At 40.1% G+C, this 18,925-nt stretch overlaps 1 protein-coding gene across 1 annotated transcript; it reads right to left on the bottom strand.

Annotated features, from left to right (window-relative positions):
* Positions 1–382: 382 nt before the first annotated feature.
* col9a1b (collagen, type IX, alpha 1b) lies at positions 383–18,505 on the bottom strand (the record flags this gene model as incomplete). Its single annotated transcript, XM_083694573.1, has 36 exons — positions 383–588; positions 747–824; positions 1,002–1,190; positions 2,108–2,162; positions 2,302–2,448; positions 2,613–2,645; positions 2,787–2,831; positions 2,961–2,996; positions 3,658–3,729; positions 4,988–5,041; positions 5,134–5,187; positions 5,277–5,330; positions 5,456–5,500; positions 5,843–5,896; positions 6,141–6,194; positions 6,321–6,374; positions 6,567–6,620; positions 6,711–6,764; positions 6,928–6,981; positions 7,117–7,170; positions 8,206–8,259; positions 8,366–8,422; positions 8,529–8,564; positions 8,777–8,830; positions 9,431–9,484; positions 9,597–9,620; positions 10,254–10,289; positions 10,871–10,924; positions 12,959–13,021; positions 13,123–13,158; positions 13,331–13,393; positions 13,934–13,999; positions 14,457–14,540; positions 15,658–16,054; positions 16,482–16,614; positions 18,493–18,505. The coding sequence occupies 36 exons, from the start codon at positions 18,503–18,505 to the stop codon at positions 383–385; spliced, it is 2,670 nt and encodes an 889-aa protein (XP_083550699.1).
* Positions 18,506–18,925: the final 420 nt, after the last annotated feature.

Here is an 18,925-nt window from a genome sequence, read left to right as displayed (position 1 = left end):
AAGCTGTACACGGCTGCTTCAGTGAGAGCATAGGTGGGAAAGGAGAATGGGAAATACAGCCAGGTTTACTAGGAAAATAGTGGAATAAACTAACATATCATGTCTTAAAAAAGAGCACCCATTTATGAAACAACAAAAACATATGTCGGGTAAAAAACTGTTACACATCAGAACAAGGTGGAATTTGCAACAAAATACAGTTATTTGTTTTGCAATTTGAAGTGGAAGACTCCTTCAGATTGAGATCTGGCTAGCACAGAACATTCTTACAAAGCTGCAGTTACAGCCTTGGTGTAGAGGCTGTGAGAATGTGTGTGCTCCTGGGGGAGGGAGCTGTCCATTAGTCTCTCTGTTTCTGTCTCTACCCCTCTCTGAGTGGGTCTCAGTTCCCAGAGGGCCCCTTCAGGCTGGAGTCCTTCAGGGACTGGTGGGCAGCCCCTGCCTGGAGGTTACAGGCTGAGGGGTCGCAGTAGCCGTTAGGGCCAGCATTACCAGGAGGCCCAGGAACGCCAGGCTGTCCAGAAACACCAGGAGGTCCTCTCTCGCCGTCCCGTCCCTCCTGACCATAACCAGGCTTCCCTGGCTCACCTATGAACAGAGATATCTTATCAGACACCTCAAAGAACATGACTAAAAGACCCCCAAAATATATGGGAATTGGCATACTGTAGCACTGTATGTTTTGTAAGAAACAGGTAACTAAAAATTGACTTCTCCTGGGAAAAGTCAAGGCCACTAACACTTACCTGGCAGACCAGGAGGTCCTGGGATGCCTTTAGGCCCTCGCACCATGGGACCTCTGTCTCCTTTGTCACCCAGTTCACCTGCGCCAAACACACACACCTTATAACATACCATCATTTACATATTCACCCTCTTCTGAAGAGAATCTGAATGTTTATTACAACAGGCATCACCAAATCCCCCAAATGTGTGAACTGAAATATACTTTTGAAATACATTTAAACAACTGTATGTCACTTTTCAACACAAATTCCTACCTTTGGGTCCTTTGAGTCCCAGAAGTCCTGGTGGCCCTTTGAGGCCTGGTAGTCCTCTTGCGCCAGCCTGTCCAGGGAAGCCACTGTCTCCGGGGGGGCCAGCGGGACCAGGAGGTCCAGGCCTACCAGGCAGACCAGCTACTCCTGACTCCGGCCTCCTTAGACTGGCAGCCAACTGGGCCAACTGCTCTGTTGAGGCAAAGAGAAAGGTGATAAATATGTATAATGCCACACCAAGGCCATGCTATCTCTGTGTGTATGTGAACTGGACAATAAAACACAAGGCAACAAATCATATCTACTGCCATCCAAAATTGATAACTTTAACAAGCATATCACATATTACAGTATATCACATAATTATTAGTCAAATAAATCGTATCTTATTCATCCAATTCAGAGTGTGTCAGAGAGTGGTGAATTGCGTCTGTTCCTGATTCCCTCTTTAGCTATTATGATTCATTCTCACATTTTCAATTCTGCCAGTAAATTGAGTAGAGAGCAAATAACACACTGCTTATTTCAGATTTTCAATTGCAGAAAAATATATTCATGGTTTAAAGAGTTCAATACCGAACTCTAAGGGCTTTTCAATGCACATGGCTATGGTATTTTGCATTTTGCACTTCAAATTCGAGTTCTGAGCCCCCTGGTGAAAATTAATGTATTGGTTGCTTGACTGATTTTTTTCTTTCCCAGGTACAGAATATTTTGCTCTTAGCAAAAAGTACAGGTCTGCTGGAGGTGAAATTAATTTTTCAGCACACTGGGTATAAAAAAGTAATGAGTATAGGAAAAGAGTGGTAGAGGAGTAAGACGTGAGTACAGAGGCAACATAGAGTTAGCAAAGCATTTCTACGGTTCAAGGAGGACAACAGGAGTCTTTCATCCATCAAATAAACAAAGGTTGAAGCATATTTCAAGTTATGGTTATGATCGCCTCTCTTTAAATGTACTGCTTATCTTCAAACCGGCAAGCGAGACGTGACAATGGAGGGGTATTAAAAGTGAGAGTGTGCTTAAAGGCATATTAGGATCCATCAAAGCTTCAAATTAAGGAAATAGGGCAGTTTAATGATGTGAAACCACCAATCGAATACCCTTACCTTGCATAACTCGCATGCAGACTTGTCTGATGTGTTGATCACTTGGTTCTTTACCCTGGGAACAAGGACAATAATGAGAGAGCTTTAATTTAATGGCTTCTCCTGATTATATAAGGTTGTGTTATAATCATGTTGTCAAGCTCAGGTGTCCTGATACATAATCTCCAAAGATGTGGGGAATTAGTGGCGCCTACCGCTGGTCCCTGTGACCCTCGAACTCCAGGTGCACCCCTGTTTCCTTGCATACCACGTGGTCCAGGAGTGCCAGATGGGCCCTCAATGCCAGGCTGACCTCGACTTCCCTCAGGGCCTCTGTTACCAGGCTCACCAGGGTTGCCAACCTACAACCAGAGAAGAAAAGATCACTGGATCAGAACAACATGACCGTATATGGTTGGTTGTGAGTGTCCTCAGTAAAGATTTTAGAGTTTCTGCAGAGCTTTATAATACAGCTAAGTCCGAGTGGCTACCTATACATGCTTATTGTAAAGCTGTCAGAACTCACCGCTCCTTTAGGTCCAGCCTGTCCTTGATCACCCTATGGTACAAATGACAAAAACAGAACAGAAATCAGAAAGTCAATACAGTTATCAGGGGAGGTGTTACAAAATGGTGACATGACTGCACACAGAAATGCACGCAGTACATTCAATGAATACTTGTTTGAATAATAACTTACACCATCTCCTTTGTCTCCAGGGGTTCCCTCAGCACCTTGTACACCCTATGCAAACAAATAAATACAAAACATTTGGGCAAAATAAGGAAGGGCAAATTCATGTTCTTTGCTGCTGGATTATCCAATTGGTCAACAGCCAAGTATTGCTGTGAGAGAATGGATATTTTAACATACCGGCTCGCCTTTAGGTCCAGCCTCACCAACTTCTCCCTGGAATAGTAAAAAACTATGGTCAGATTTCTCATGTATAACAAGATTGTCCTTCAAAGGTGAATGATGCAATTAAAGGTTTTAATTTCATGGCCTAATCTATTTTTTTCTATATAATAAAGTAGCCTTGTCAACAGATCTATAAATAATAAAGTTAATTACTCAAAATGGAAAATCACTAAGACATGGACAATACTCAATACTGCACACATTGTGTCATAGCACAGCACAAGCTGTACTTGTCAAGGCATTTTCTAATTTACAGCACTAGAGGGAGCCAAGTAGCTGTATTAGTGCAAAGTCTTTTTCCTTGTCAGGTGCATGTGAAATGTCTCCCCTCTATTAACGCAAACGTGCTGATCTCACGATATATATGATTATTGAGGCCCCTAAAAAGTAATATCATGGTTTTATGAAAAGTACCATAAGACATTTTTGGAACATGAAATTACGGTACACAAGCCACAATATTTTTCAGTCAAGCTTTCTCTTTACTTTTTCTTCAAATTTCAGGCTTGCAGTAGGTAAATCCATGGTTCAGGGAGCATAAGTCCAGTAAGCAGAAGTATATATTCTGTATAACAGCAGTACTTGATTTTCCATCAACGCAATGACAGGTCTCGACACAGGAAATGGGAGTGAGACTACATTGTCCTCTTACCCTCTCTCCCTTCACTCCGGGGAGGCCAGAGGGGCCTGGAAGACCAGGAAGACCAAGATCACCTTTAGGTCCCTACAAAAGGGGGATAGAGAACAGTGACATCAGAGCAGACACAACACAACAACCAATATTCTTTTCAACAAGAAAGCATGTCCTCTTGCTCCTCATAAACAAGTTATAGTACAATATACAATATGACAAACTGTTCATGAGACAGCATTTTCAAATGCATGATAATGGCGGAAAAAAAAGATGTGCAGAATGGCAGTTATAAAACTGGGCTCCAATTTATCTTTTGTGTGTTTGTGTGTGTCTGTTCCCCTATTCACACCTTTGATCCCTGACCGTCTGTCTGAGGAATGCCAGAGGAACAGAGGGCTCTTTCAGCCTGCTGGCCCTGCTCTAGAGTCTCCCCTTACTGTGAAAATAGCCTGTGTGTGAGATCCTAGTCAGGCCTATTCTCTAGGGAATTCCAGTGTAACCACAGCTAGGTACAGCCACCTTGGGTCCTACACACATTGCTTCCATCTTTATTATTTTTCTCATTCTTTCTCTCTCTCTTTGTTTCAGTCTCTCCATCTGAACCATCTTGCTCTTCATGCTAACATTGTTTTATCAACATTGGTGCCAGTATTATTTTTTGAGGGCCAAACTTTACAATTAAGTTAATGAAAAACCTATAACACATTTACCCATAGTGTGTAGTGTTTTCATTTGTAATAATCTATCATTATTCATGATTCATTTGTTATGGTATTCCATTTGGTAAGATCTTACATGGCCATGCCTACACTGCATTCCCCTTTTCAATTGAACTGTCAAAACTTGGGGCAGTATAATTTTAAATTTGGCCAATAGTGTGACAGATCCTAAGACATCGATAGACCATGGAACAAGGACACACATCTCTGGAACACGCATCTCTGGAACAAGGACACGAATATCATCCCATTGATGTCCCATTTATAACTTGGCAGTTGGGACTGGAGAAAAATATTCAATATGAATTGACCACTCATAGCTTTTAGATACACACAACAAAAAGGAGGTGTGTGTGTGTGTGTGTGTGTGTGTGTGTGTGTGTGTGTGTGTGTGTGTGTGTGTGTGTGTGTGTTATGACTTCATTTTGCTTACTTCTTACATCATAATGAATTACTAAAATATTTATTTTCTTTGCATTCTTAGTCAAGATTCTATCATGATGTTATTGTTACAAAGTTGTCATACCATATGTTTACATGTTTAATGTCATTATCCCCGATATCAGGCCATACATCTGTACATTTAATTTTGCTTCTGTCAATTACACTGTAAACAGCCAATAACTTACCCTGGCACCTGGTTTGCCTGATGGTCCATGTGGACCTTGTTCTCCTCTGTCTCCCTAGATTGTACCAGGAAAGAGAAAAAAAACAGTTTGGTTGCAATCAACAAAGGACATCAAAAGTTAAACAAACTGAATGAAAGAATACTCACAGGCCCACCAATTGGTCCAATAGATCCTAGTGGTCCCTGATCTCCACGCTCTCCCTGTGAGATGACAAGTACAATGAGATGACACAGCTGACCATTACATTTTAACTTTTGTGTGTTTACGTGTTAGTTTGTCATGGACTTACTGTTTTACCAGCAGACCCCATTGTCCCAAGCAAGCCAGCCTCACCAGTGCCTCCCTGGAATGAAACAACAGAAACTGAGTTTAGTTTGATGGACAGTCAGTAACCCATGGTGCAATCCAAGGACAGGAAATTACAGTGAAAATGACTGTACCCTTAACTATTAATATCAAGATACCTACCTTCTCTCCTCCAAGACCTTTTGGCCCAGGAGCACCAGTTAATCCCTACGGGAAAGATACAATGGCCAAAAAAAATTAAATAATAATCAACAAGAACTACAGTAGGATGATCCCAACTTGAATTAACATTCTGTTTAATTTGTGTATTGGAAAATGGAAGGGAATGTATTCTGTAGGAGATCCCACTTATGGCTCACAAATGTGAAATGTGAATGTGATGACACAATGTGATGAAAAAGCACAGGTGACAATCCAAAAAAACTCTACTCTACTCTACTCACAATTCTACTACTTTATTTCAAGATATAATACTAAATATTGGGTGAGGGGTTTTCACAGGTGCAACCAATCAGAGTGTTAGATGTTTTGAGTCGAGGTCATACTTACAGGAAGTCCCTGAAGCCCCACCTCCCCAGCGGTTCCTGCCTTCCCAGTGGAACCCTGCAGGGAGACAGAATTTAGTGAATTAAGATCATTAGCTAATCCTAACATTACTTGAAAACTACTGCTGATACCTTTGCTCAATCAATGTAAATCTCAAGCATTCTATAATGATGAAGGTTATATCCTTGTCAATGCAAAATTGCTACAAAACAATCACTGCGTGAGAACAACATTGAAATTATACATCTGTCAATACAACATTTATAAACAAACATGGATACAAATAAATGTGCTGTCGTACCTTTCCCCCTGGCATCCCAGGAATACCCTCACGGCCATCCACACCTGGCAAACCCTAGTCATGAAAAGGTAAGTAGGATACATGATTATTTCCCATAAAGTCAACAGAGAATACTGTATGTTCCCCATGTGCCCAACATTTAGTCAAATTTTTGTGATTTGATGAGACAGTGGTACTTACAGCCCCTCCTTTGGGCCCTGGAAGACCTGTGATTCCTCTTGGTCCTTGAGATCCCTTGATGATATGATAATTAAGCAATTAATATATCATTGTTATCATAACACCAAGACAGAGAGCAAAACCAAACATCAGTTTTACCACCTGAAACAGGTTTTGTATGTGTTTACTCTACTAATTTTACTGTTTACTGTTTACTTTACTAATGTGTGTTAACTGTATTTGATATGTGTTTGCACTAAAACTCACCAAATCACCTTTGGGACCAAATTCGCCCATCACACCCCTCTGGCCTTGATCACCCTGAAATTCAGTAACACATTATGAATTGGTTGACACATGTCACATATAGTATTGTGAGACAAAACCTTTTCAAGTATGGGACAAACTTACAGTAGCCCCTCCAATACCCTGAGGACCTGGGTCTCCATCATGGCCTCGCACCCCCTGTCAGAAGACAAAAGGTATAGAATCATCATACTGCTTGAAATGATGTAAACATGTTGCCAATACCAATTTCTACAAAGCATACAGTTCAAATATAATATATCATGAATGATAAAAAACAAAACAATGGATATCAAAACACAGGATATTGAGTGACTCTTACTATTTCTCCCTTGGGGCCCATCATTCCAGTGGATCCTCGAATTCCCTGAGGACCCTGGAATCACATAACAGAAGAAAGGCATGTTGTTTCAGGGGCTGCACAACATGACAAGCGTTCATAGTCCAAACTGTCACTAGCCAATCATTGATATTAACTGAAAATAAAGGGTAGTCAATGAGAATTTCAAACCGATGGGCCTTGGGATCCGACTTCCCCTAGGCTTCCCTGGTCTCCCTCTTCACCCTAGAGAGAGATAATAAGAGACATGACAACATTAGCGACTGAATAACATATTTTACAGCGACTTATTACAGAGCACTTACAAAATGCAATTCAGTAAATTGTTTAAATTCAGTACATTGATTAAAGAAGCTGCAAGCTGAATTCCATGTGTAGATAACCTGCTTCAATACAAGTTATCAATTAAACATACACTATTGACAATTTGTCTTACATACATAAATGCAACCATATTAAAAAATTAAATGATATTATATAAATACAACCAAAGGCATATTGATTTCCCTGTTACCTGTGCTAACTTGTTACTATGCTAACTCATTTCCAATGTTATGAGTGCAATTTCATGTGTCAAAGATCATACCCTTAGACCTTAGATTTGTGAATGAAAAACATGCATGTGTACAGCAGAACAAGATGGCCCTCCATGAGAAACAAATCATAGCTGAATTACACTGAGGAAGAACGTAATTTCCGGAATCTTTGGACAGGCGACAGACTGATAGTACTATATATCACAGAAGGGCAGGAGGTGATGACGGAGACCTAAACCATTTGCATTTATATGGTGCATGGGGCCATTACTGGGTGAGAGTAGTTGTGTTCACATGTCACTTCAAATAAATCATATTCATATTCCCTGCATCACTAACACTCAAAGGCATACAGTATATCACATCCTTTCTAAATGTAATGAGGGGAAAGACTGCAAAATAGACATTTTACGTATTGCCAAGAACCTAAAGTACGCATACCTCTTATATCCATATTTATTCAATCATTTTTAAGCTATACATTTTGTTTCTCTGACTATTACGTCTTATGAAGAGTTGTGAAGTAGTGTGACTATTTCATGTACTGATCTATCTGAATTCATAGGATGTATACGTAGATGATCTCGTTAACATCAATGTAATGTCTATTTCACATGAACGTGAAGATGCACTTCTACAACTGGAACTACTGTTCCAAATGCTTTCAAATAAAATAAAAGGAAGTATTTTTTTGTCTAAATATGGACAAAATCTAAAGTCATACCTTGTGCCCTTGCTTCCCAGGTTCCCCTGCTTCACCTTTTACACCTTTGTGGCCCTGGAGAACAGAGGGACATGACGTTTTAACATCCTCAAACAGAAAAATGAGACCACATAATCAGAGTTTTGTTGAAACTACGATTGTCCTTGGTCCTTCCACTCACTTTCATGCCAGGAAGGCCAGGGTGACCAGGTGTCCCGGGTGGGCAGGAATTGGGGCACTAAACAGCAAGACAAAACTCACAGTCAGCATTTCTCATGCTGAAAATACAACATGAATATAATACAAAGAACTAATTTTAAGGAACTTGAATTAACAAGTCTTACCAGCTCAGCACTCAAATCTTGCATCCCTGCTGCACCCTGAAAAACATTCCCAAAGCAGAAGCAGGTTGTTGAGGAAAGAACATCATGCACTGCTCACAGCTAACAGCATCACTGTGTGTCTCAATCAGTCACAACCATCTCTGGGAGATGGTCTACTTATCTTCAGTCTGGGAGACACAATGTACACTAGAGACAATGGTCCACAGCTCTCTGTCTAAGAATGTTGCAGGGGAAGCTTTGGTACTCACTCTAGGCCCTGTTGATCCACGAGGTCCCTGTGGTCCACTCACACCCATGGCGCCCTGTAGTAATGGACATATTAAGCATATCTTAGATAGTATATCGCAAAGTAGAGGGCATTTTATTCTCATCTTGATTGGTGTTGTTAAGATGTTGAATTTAGGATTAGCTCTCCATAATATCAATTAAATGAGGTTAATTGATAATTTGTTCTATTTCAGAATTAAATACAAATACACAGTTATTACATTGTAATTACATTATGTAATGTGAGTTAGGGTTGGGTGATATCCACAATTTCTTATTCACGATGACTGAACTGCAGCACATAGAGTGTATGGCTAGTATTGTAAATAGTCTGGTGAAATAAAAAGTCATGTTTTCAACGCTAGATGTGCTATATTGCAGAAAGAGGGACACTGCACTTGTGGTTATGCACATATCAGGAGTTTTAATCTTTCTATAAAATAACAATATCACAATATGCTCCAAATATCACAATATTCAATAATATCTAATATCTGCCTAACCCTAATGTGAGTGGGAGTCAGGGCCAAAAGAGTAAAGTGATGAGGTAGCCTAACAGCCATACTTAGGGTCCAAAGCCCTGCTCCAACACTATCAGGGTCAATGTCATTAGAGTCAGTCACACTGGTACTCACAGGGGGTCCAACTTTGCCCAATTCACCGGGAAGTCCTCCTGGCCCAGGTGGTCCCTGTTCAAAGAGATATTGATTATCGGCACAGATCTTCAACAATATTTCTGATTCCAGTGAATATTGACAAACATTGGACTACATTTTACATACTGTATATGTTGTTACTTACAGGGGGTCCATCTGATCCAACGCCCTATAGAGAAAACCAGAAATACCCAATGATACAGTAGCAGAAATAAAACATGAAACAAACTGTAGAAAACATTTCCATATTCTACATCCATACATGCATGATGTGTAAGAAGTAGGTTAAGCCTCAGTATCACATAATTGTGATATAGATGTGTGCTCTGCCTCTTCTTGCAAATTAAAGTATAGTATGTCCAATGCTACTGTGGGTGAGGTTACATACAGTATGGGGTCAATTTTCAGGTTAATTCAATCTATGCAGAGGGTGACATTTTAGTATTGTTTTCTATGATGATTTTTCCATCAATTAAATATCAATTAACTTCTTCCCCGAAGTAAATTCAAATTCAAAAGCCCCCAAAGATGGCTGGCAATGTATTTACAGTAATTCATTCATGCACCTCATAAAAGGTCTCATGTACTGGAAGACAATCATAGACAATCATAATCATCATCCCTTCCCTAACCATGTTGTATAATCACTTTTGCAGTCGGGAAATATTGGTGGAGTATATAAGTGAAAATATACTGTAATGTGACTGGGAGCTCCAAGCTTTACTTATGGGATGCTTTCACTGATGAGTCTAATTGACTATGCTGTATATTTCAAGGGTCTAGAGAGAATAATTAGACTCACAGCTAATCCACGAGGTCCAGATTTTCCAGGTTCACCCTGAAGAAAAGTACAAACAACAGTTTGACAATTACACTGTGTACTGTTAATAGGCTAATCTGTCTGCAGCCAAAACATTAGCAATATGACAACTACCACTATACATGTAGAAGACATCATCATCAAGCGTAAAAAGACAGTTTTATCCAACACACAAACACACACACACGCACACACACACACACACACACACACACACACACACACACACACACAACATATATACACAATTCCAGTATTTCTTTGATTCCGACATATTTGAGACAAAGTCCTTACACATTACAAATGAAGCTATCTGAGAATTCAGACAGACTGAGTTAACATTCCTCCAGCTTATCCCGTGACTGAGCCAGGGTGCACTTGACCCAGTAATGTTTGAAGACTTAATGAGGACTGATGCTTGGGCCTTGTTCCCCACGGAGATTACACAGAACACTGCCGGGATTAAGTCTCATTTGTCACGAGGAATTGCTTTACACATTGTAATTCCCGCTGTCATGCCAACATAGTGGACAGCAGCTTGGCTCAATCTCATGGAAAGTCTCTGAATCAGAGAAATGAAGGCCTCATTAGTCACTCACTTTCTGTCCGAAAGGACCGTCAGGCCCAGCGTCTCCAACAGGGCCAGTCAAACCCTGCAGAGGGAGAGAGATCAGACTTATTAACTGATACATAAAAACAAGTCAAAGGTCATTCAATGTCAGTGAGTGCTCAGCTGTGCTCTTTAAATACTTTGTTTTCTCCTTGTCTGTGATGGAAGACTTTTAAAATACAAATGAGATTCACTTGCTTTCTCTCCATCATACGCTAAAATACATTTTATATTCTATTGAATTTATATCACATTTCATAACTTCAAAGTGTTCTTTAAGATGTCTCATAATTATGTCAACTGTGTATCATTACAAAATGGTGTGTACATCACCCAGCCATACCAGGGTGGGAGGAGCTGCGCATGATGACGTGTGGGCAGGCTTAACTATCCTCTTCCAATATTGTGATTCAAATACTGTGCATCAGTAACAGGAATTAGGTTCAGGCAGTGGGAGGATGAAGTCCAGCTTAGCATTTAGTAACCTTTTCCCCAGGCTATTGCGCACAGCACAACAACTCAAACCTGGCCTTAGTGGGAGTGAATTCACTGAGTAAAGTATTTGTCATTATTTGATTTCAGCGACGAAACATGACATCACATGACTGCGTGGCATAGCTCCGAATCAGAAGCATGTGGTGCGCAAGCACTGGGTGGAGGTATTGTGGGAGATCATTAGCTGGTAGATTAAAGGGGCAATCTGGGATTCAAACAATAACAAAGCGGTCTCCCCACCACTTTTTTGGATGAACAGCTGATGGGGCTGGAAATTCATTGGCATGAGACCAAAATTACAGTTTTAACCATGTTTTGAAGCTATAAAGTGTTGGTTTACAATTGCATTGTTTACGAACAATGAAGTAAAACAAGTTTATATTTTGGGTATTTCTGAGGGAATAAGACAGTTGAACTAAGCTCATGAGGCTATGTTAGAATATATAAGTTATTATATAAACAATGTATGTACCAATCACAAATTGCCTCTTTAAACCAATGTATATGCCATTGGCAGATTCTCCCAATCCTTGTATTGTAAACTAAGGCCAAGTTTGATGCATTAGTCCACCAGACCTATGGATCAATTGGGCGGAAGTGTCTGGGAACGAGATTAATATTTAGCAATATACTTAATATAACCGATTTCAAGTTACAGCTCTTAACATTTGGCTTTTAAATCATGGTTCAAAACTTCATTTTGAATAGATGGCAGCATCCACATTGTATGTCAGCTCCACAGACACACACCAGGATCAAGGCACAAATCAAATGAAACATCTCAGACAGCAAACCCATGGGAAACCAACATTCCACTGGCCCTTCTCAAACAAGCCCCATTGACAGACATCATTCCACACCAGTCTGAGGATTCTCAACAAGAGATACCAACTAGACCAACACTGCTGTTTCTATTTCAGTGATGCTTTATGGAGACCTCCTCATTCATTATAGTCTACTGAAAAATCTAAATGGTTTTATATGATATTCAGGATGAATTGGTAAATAGAGTCAAATTAATTGAAATAAAATGATTAATGATATCCTGAGAGGAGCTGGGAATATGAAAAAGAACAAAAAGAGCTACGATATCCACATTGAGAAATGAGCTCAACATAATATCCTTAATTATCCTCATTATCCTTAATCCGTATTCATAGTCTATAGAGACCTATACTTGACATTATGGACCTCTGTATCTAGGCTATCATCATTCAGCATCATTGTGAAGGACTGTTTTCCTAACCCTCCTTCCAATTTTGATAGTAACTAAAGTTAATTAAATTCAGGCCTTGGGTCTACTGCTAGGACAAAAAGACTGTTGTCTTACAAGGTAAACTCTTAGGTAGATTCTTTGCCTTTTACCCAGCTTGAAAAATTCTTGACATATTTGAGCAATTGGCCCCTGTGCTCGGTAAACTAGACATTTTGTAAGTTGATAACCAAGAACACATTTTTAGGTGGGAGGTGTAAATACTAAGAAGCTCCACCCCCTTCTTCATCTACAGTATAGCCTGATTAAGACACCAGTTCCACAATTCCACAATAAAGCCCAAAAAAGTTGAAGCTAAAGGATACTCACATCTGCTCCAGGCTCTCCTGGCAATCCAGCTGAACCAGGTTTACCTGAATCTCCATCAGGACCCTAATACCAAACAAACAAAAAACTAAACCACAATCGGCAAAAACAGACAATACAAAACAAATAATAATTTCAAAGGCGATAACGTTTAGATGTATAATTACAGCAGGGCCACCCTCGCCATCTTCTCCCCTCTCGCCCTGAAATAAAACAGAGAGGCCTAAATGTAAAAAAGAGTTTATTTACAACTTCCTGGCAGGAAGCCCAGTGACTGTTAAAGGGGTTAGCCCATCATACAAATAGTATGTATATACTGTATATGATTATGTTTGATCATATGAAGTATCATACAAGAATGAGGAGAGAACTTACAGCAATGCCATCAATTCCTGGGACACCTGCAGGTCCAGGTGGGCCAGCAGGTCCTTGACCCCTCTGAGTAAAGAGGGACAAAACAATTGTGTCAGCTGGTTCTATTGGTGTTAGGGGATACACCTAAACATGTGAAATCTAAAATATCTAAAAATCACAGAAATTTCAAAATAATATTTATTATTTATGGAAAGCGGACGCACAATTTTAGCCAAAAGTTGATAGCAACAGGAAAAACACAAAATGTGGTGACATGTGCATAGCTTCCATAGCACACATAGAACGTCACTAACAATATAGACATTTGGTGTGATAGATTTCGTAGAATCCATGTTACCACCACTTGTCTCTCAACATGCCGTAGACAAGCAGTCATTAGCACTTATGTAAGACAATAAAATGTAGCCTACTCTGGATTTAATAGTGTTTATTGTAATCATCATGGTGTTTAGCCTCATACTGTGAAGGGCAACATCATTTGGGGCGAAAAGACCAATTATTATCGTAACATATATTTTCCAGTTCATTACGATAAGGGTGTTTCACTCACCTGCAGTCGCGCCTCATCAATCTGCAAGGAAAGGTACACAGAGAAGGACTTACTTGTGCGGAGCAAATGAGGACTATCTGCAGCAAAAGTACCAAAAACAGCCCGCGAGAACCCGTGGCCTGAGCCATGGTCATCCCGAATGCAGAAAAGCAAAAATTACTCCTTTACTGGGATTAGTTGGGTTGATGGACCCCCAGACAAAGCAACCCAACTCAATACGTTTCAACTAACTGAACAGCCAGAAGTACCATAGCCATCAAAGACTCATGCATATTCATGTCATGTTTGGTTTTAGGATGTGATTGGAGGGATTCAGGACGGTGCAGACGGGGAGGGGTTATTGAGAAGACGAGGCAAATGAAAAGGAATAGCGGGCTATTTAAATTGAGTGGAATTTAACCCACCTGATCATCAGATATGCTGTTTATTTATTATGACATTGCCGGATAGCAATATTGATACATATATTAATAAACACACATTACAATGTAACAGTAGCTTAAACATCAACTATAAATTGATTTTCCCTGGGCATTTTGTCGGTGACAATTTGACCATTATTTTCTCAGCTCTTACCGACATCCTGGCTGGCTGGTCATTGCAGCCGTCTCCCAGAGGTAGGCTCACATCACAATGGATCTGCATCGATTGTAGCTCAAACTGAAACAGAAAAAATAATGATACCGACACTGACACATCCCGTACGTATTAGGCTTGATTTTGGCATAAATCTTTGTTCCAAAGCCATTATCATGGCCTCAATCTAACCATAATGGCACACGTGGGCTCATCACAAAACAAAAATACATTTCACAGTGTCTTTTTTGTGCCGTGTTCCTAATTACCACGCTTGCATCTCAATTCATGGGGCTACTCAAAACAGTTATAATTTCTGTGTTGGCTATAATTGTGTTTGTATCCACTCGTCTATTATTACGGATGCTCGTAACGAACTCGTAACGAACCATAACTTAACATTAAAGTTAGTTTTTATTAGGCTATCATTATTACAACCCTGACTCATGCGATATTGTGCGAAAACTGAGTGGCACGCGCAAATCTCGAAGATGCGCCTAGATTGCAGTGTCATCCTGGAAACGGTTCGTGGCAATGATATATACAGTATACGTGGTGTCTATGGTTGTTTACATTACATTTACATTTATGGCATTTAGCAGACGCCTTTATCCAAAGCGACTTACAACAAATACATTTGTCTAAGTGAGTGAATCATCTATCCATCAGTCATCATAAGAAAAAGTAATCTATGCTAGGACCAGGGGCTATTGGTTGCTGGCCTTGCCGGAGCGCAGGTCATATTCTGGGCTAGAACCCATGTGTTAAAATTCCCACATATTTGCAGGACTTGGCGGGGCGGAGGGGGAGGGATTCCTACTGCGGTCTGCTGTATATACCTCACTCATTTTCAGTGGGCCTATACCCACCACCTTTGCTAGGGTTGTATATAGATTATAGGATAATTTCGTATATGAATATTACATAGGCCTAGGCCTACATCAGGCCTCATTAACTTTGTGAGGTATTTTTTTCTAGGGCCTTCTAATATGTAATCGAAAGTAGCTTTATGAAAGATTCCTAGGCCTACAGTATCAACAGAGAATATGTAGAGTATTATCACACATTAAAGCCAGATTCCAGTCATGTGGCCTCCTGCCTCCTATGACAAGGGCCGAGGTCTCTTGTCAGAGATCGCATAGCCTAGACATTGCCTTAAGCTAACATTAAATGAAATGTGTTCTTAAAGTGATCAACTTACCGGAACTGCCATAAGGGGTTTATCCTTTAGTTTCCCTATCAATGTAAAGCCATCCAGATTGACCTTCCCTCTAGGTGGTGTCTTTTGAGAGTCAACCACAATGCAATCCACGAAAAGGGTGACGGAACGCTTCTTGACGTTCAATACGATCTTGTGCCATTGAGAATTGAATAGGAACGGCAGGAAATAGAAAACGGCCTTCTGCCTTCCTTGATTAAGTGTTGTGAATGAGAATTCAAGAGAATGAGTTTCCCCGTTCAGCATAACTGCAAGCTGTTCGTCGCCGTTAAAATCTTGCATTTGCCAAATATTCCATTTCTTATTTATGGTACTGCCATTCATGCGTAAAATTGTCAAAAATGAAAATTCCTCCGGTAGTCCAAGGGGGTATGCTGATCTGAAACATGGAGAGATATTTTCATTTTTTTTCTTGTTTATGATTCCATAACAAAGACGCTTAATCAAAGCAAGCTATATGGTAGGCCTGCTATCTTTAGTACACGTTTGGCTCTCGACAATTGCCAGGTCTGCATTAGACAGCTCCCCTGGGCTCAACATGTCAAATGTACAATTGTTTCTGAAAGACACAAGTGGTGCTGTAGCCTTATAGTCTGCAGCTATAACATTAGTCTATAACATCACTTTAATAAGTTACGATCAGTGCATGTCTATCAAACAACCATGACTTTTCCTGGTTCAGCACCATGGACAGAGACACTACCACACAGTGACCAGTAGAGGTCAGTGCTCAATAACGAAGTGGGCCATTTTGCCATGTACATACCACGTTACTGGAACATGTAGGCTACTGGATCGATGCTTACCTTGTGTTCATTCTAAAGTTGAATGCTGGGCCTATTTTGTAGGCAACATGCTGAGGAGTAGATCCTACGACTTTTTTAACAGTCCCTCTTCTTGCCAACTCAGCAATGTGAAATTGGGACATAATGTAAAATCCTGTAGGTAGAATAGAAGGAACGTGTCAATACCATTGGCATTGTTTGATATTGAGCAATTTAATTAGCTTTGACCTCAGTGAAAACATTTACCTGGGAAACGATCTTCCCCAACGCTTATTTGAGGACACACGGCTTGTTCGGTTTGAACGCCAGCTCCAGAAGAAAAAGACACCCCTGGGAGACAGAAATAAAAAAAATGTGTGTGTGTGTGTGTGTGTGTGTGTGTGTGTGTGTGTGTGTGTGTGTGTGTGTGTGTGTGTGTGTGTGTGTGTGTGTGCGTGCGTGCGTGTGCGTGCGTGCGTGCGCGCGCGCGCGCGCGCGTGTGGTTGCCGTGTTACCTTGGCACTTAAAAAAGGCTAACAGTGTATGGATAGTAGCCTAAACTCGGTGTTTGAAAAGCTGCGGCACTGCACCCCGGGGAGCGCTGAATAAATATTCCCTCTGATTGTTAGTCGTTTCCTGTTAATCCTAACACCCTGTCTCTAGACCTACCCAGCTGTACCACATCAATCCGTTTATATTTTTCATGTCAGAATTAAAGCCCCACTCAGTGATTTCAGCATACCGTCATCAACAAAACGTAAACAATGGAGCATACATTTTCACATGCAAATACCGCTTTATTTCTATGGCATCTTATGACATTCCAGGTATACTTTTTCCCAAAAATTATTTAAAGCTACGCCATTTGTTTACAAAGTCTCCAATGACAAAATGATAAACATGCGTATAAGGTCATTGTTGTTCTGGTTATGATAAGGTAGTACGGTTTATTATACTTTCATTGAGGTATAGAATTCATATCCTAATCAATGGGTATACAATATTATACGAATTTTCGTAAAATATTACTGACAGTGTCTTTAAACTGTCATCATTTTATAACAAGTCCCTCATTTCAGATATGTCTTCAACTTCTCAGAGTAGTCCCAACCCGCACTGTTGCTTAAACATTTAAGTATGACATCAGATATAGTGAATGTAAAAATGCAGCATCACCCTATTATCTAATTTGCAGACTGCAGGGTTTTCTGTTCAGTACTTACTCTGGGAGTGAAGTCCTGTGCAGAGACATTGTGGAATCACATAGCATAATGAGTAGAGGAGGACCTCCCTGGAATGCAAGTAATATAGGCTACAGGTAATCATACACACATCAGGAAACAGTACAAACAAAATCATTCTGGGCAATAATAAGCCATACTGCACTATATTTGTTCACTGTATAATTTACACCTTCACCTTCAGTTTTGAATCAATAATTGATTTTACTATGTAAATGTGTAAGAATGCATGCATATGGCCATAGAAATGCATACATTAATTTACCTCTTGAATCCGGCCATTTAGTAGCTTGGCGTTGGACAAATCTGTTCACCGGTATCTTTCCAGCTAAGAACAAGACCCTACCAAAGAACTACTCCAGGAAGACGGCCAAACTGATGAGGTTTACTTTGAGGGGTGAGTAATAGCCTACTGTTCACTGTTGTCATTCATTGGTGGAGGGTGGGTCAGTAGTCAAGTACTGCATTGGAGTTAACCTCAAATTCCAGGAATTTAGTTATTGCATACCCTAATCTGTGATATAGATCTCTATAACACATCCTTATTCTGTGTCTTTATTAATGAATGTTTTGCAATACTTTCATGTTATAACAAGCATTTGGTCACCTTTAGGCACTAATTGGAATCTTATTACATAATAAAATGCCTATCATAGACATGTAACTGGCGCAGGAGCATTGAGATCTTCAAACTGATATTGAGCATGAAATCAAAGAAGAAAACTGATTTACAGAAGCCATATGAAGATCGGTGTTGTGAACCTCCCCTCTCTGGTAGGCTATTTGGACAGTGTTCCCAACATTTCTGGAACCTGTGATTTCCATGGCTCCCATACAATCTCCACTGAAATGTCTGCACAGTTCACACCGAGGGCACCAACAAACCTTTTGTTTGGTGGAGATAATGTCAAGAGAGAGACTGTCCAACAAGAAACTCTTGTTTGTTTAGCTAATTTACTGTCCATAATACAAGGTGTAGTCCTATATACAATGGCAAATTCATGACATGGATTAATATGGATTAATGGATTAATGGATATTAAGAATAAAAAAATTGTTCTGAACAGTTCGAGATAATTGACTGAAGCGATAAAAGAATGGTGAAGGATGAGCGTAGGCGTAAATATATCACATATAGCATAGGCTACTGTATAGATGCACATTGCAACCCTTTTTAAAGGGATTGTTCACTAATTACAAATCACATATTGGGTTCCATACCCTGAAATGAGTCCATGGACAAGA

The sequence above is a fragment of the Argentina silus genome (assembly GCF_951799395.1).
Source record: "Argentina silus genome assembly, chromosome: X".
NCBI classification, from domain to species: Eukaryota; Metazoa; Chordata; class Actinopteri; order Argentiniformes; family Argentinidae; genus Argentina; species Argentina silus.
Note: the sequence above shows the minus strand (reverse complement) of the source record. Positions and strands in the feature narration are given on the sequence as shown.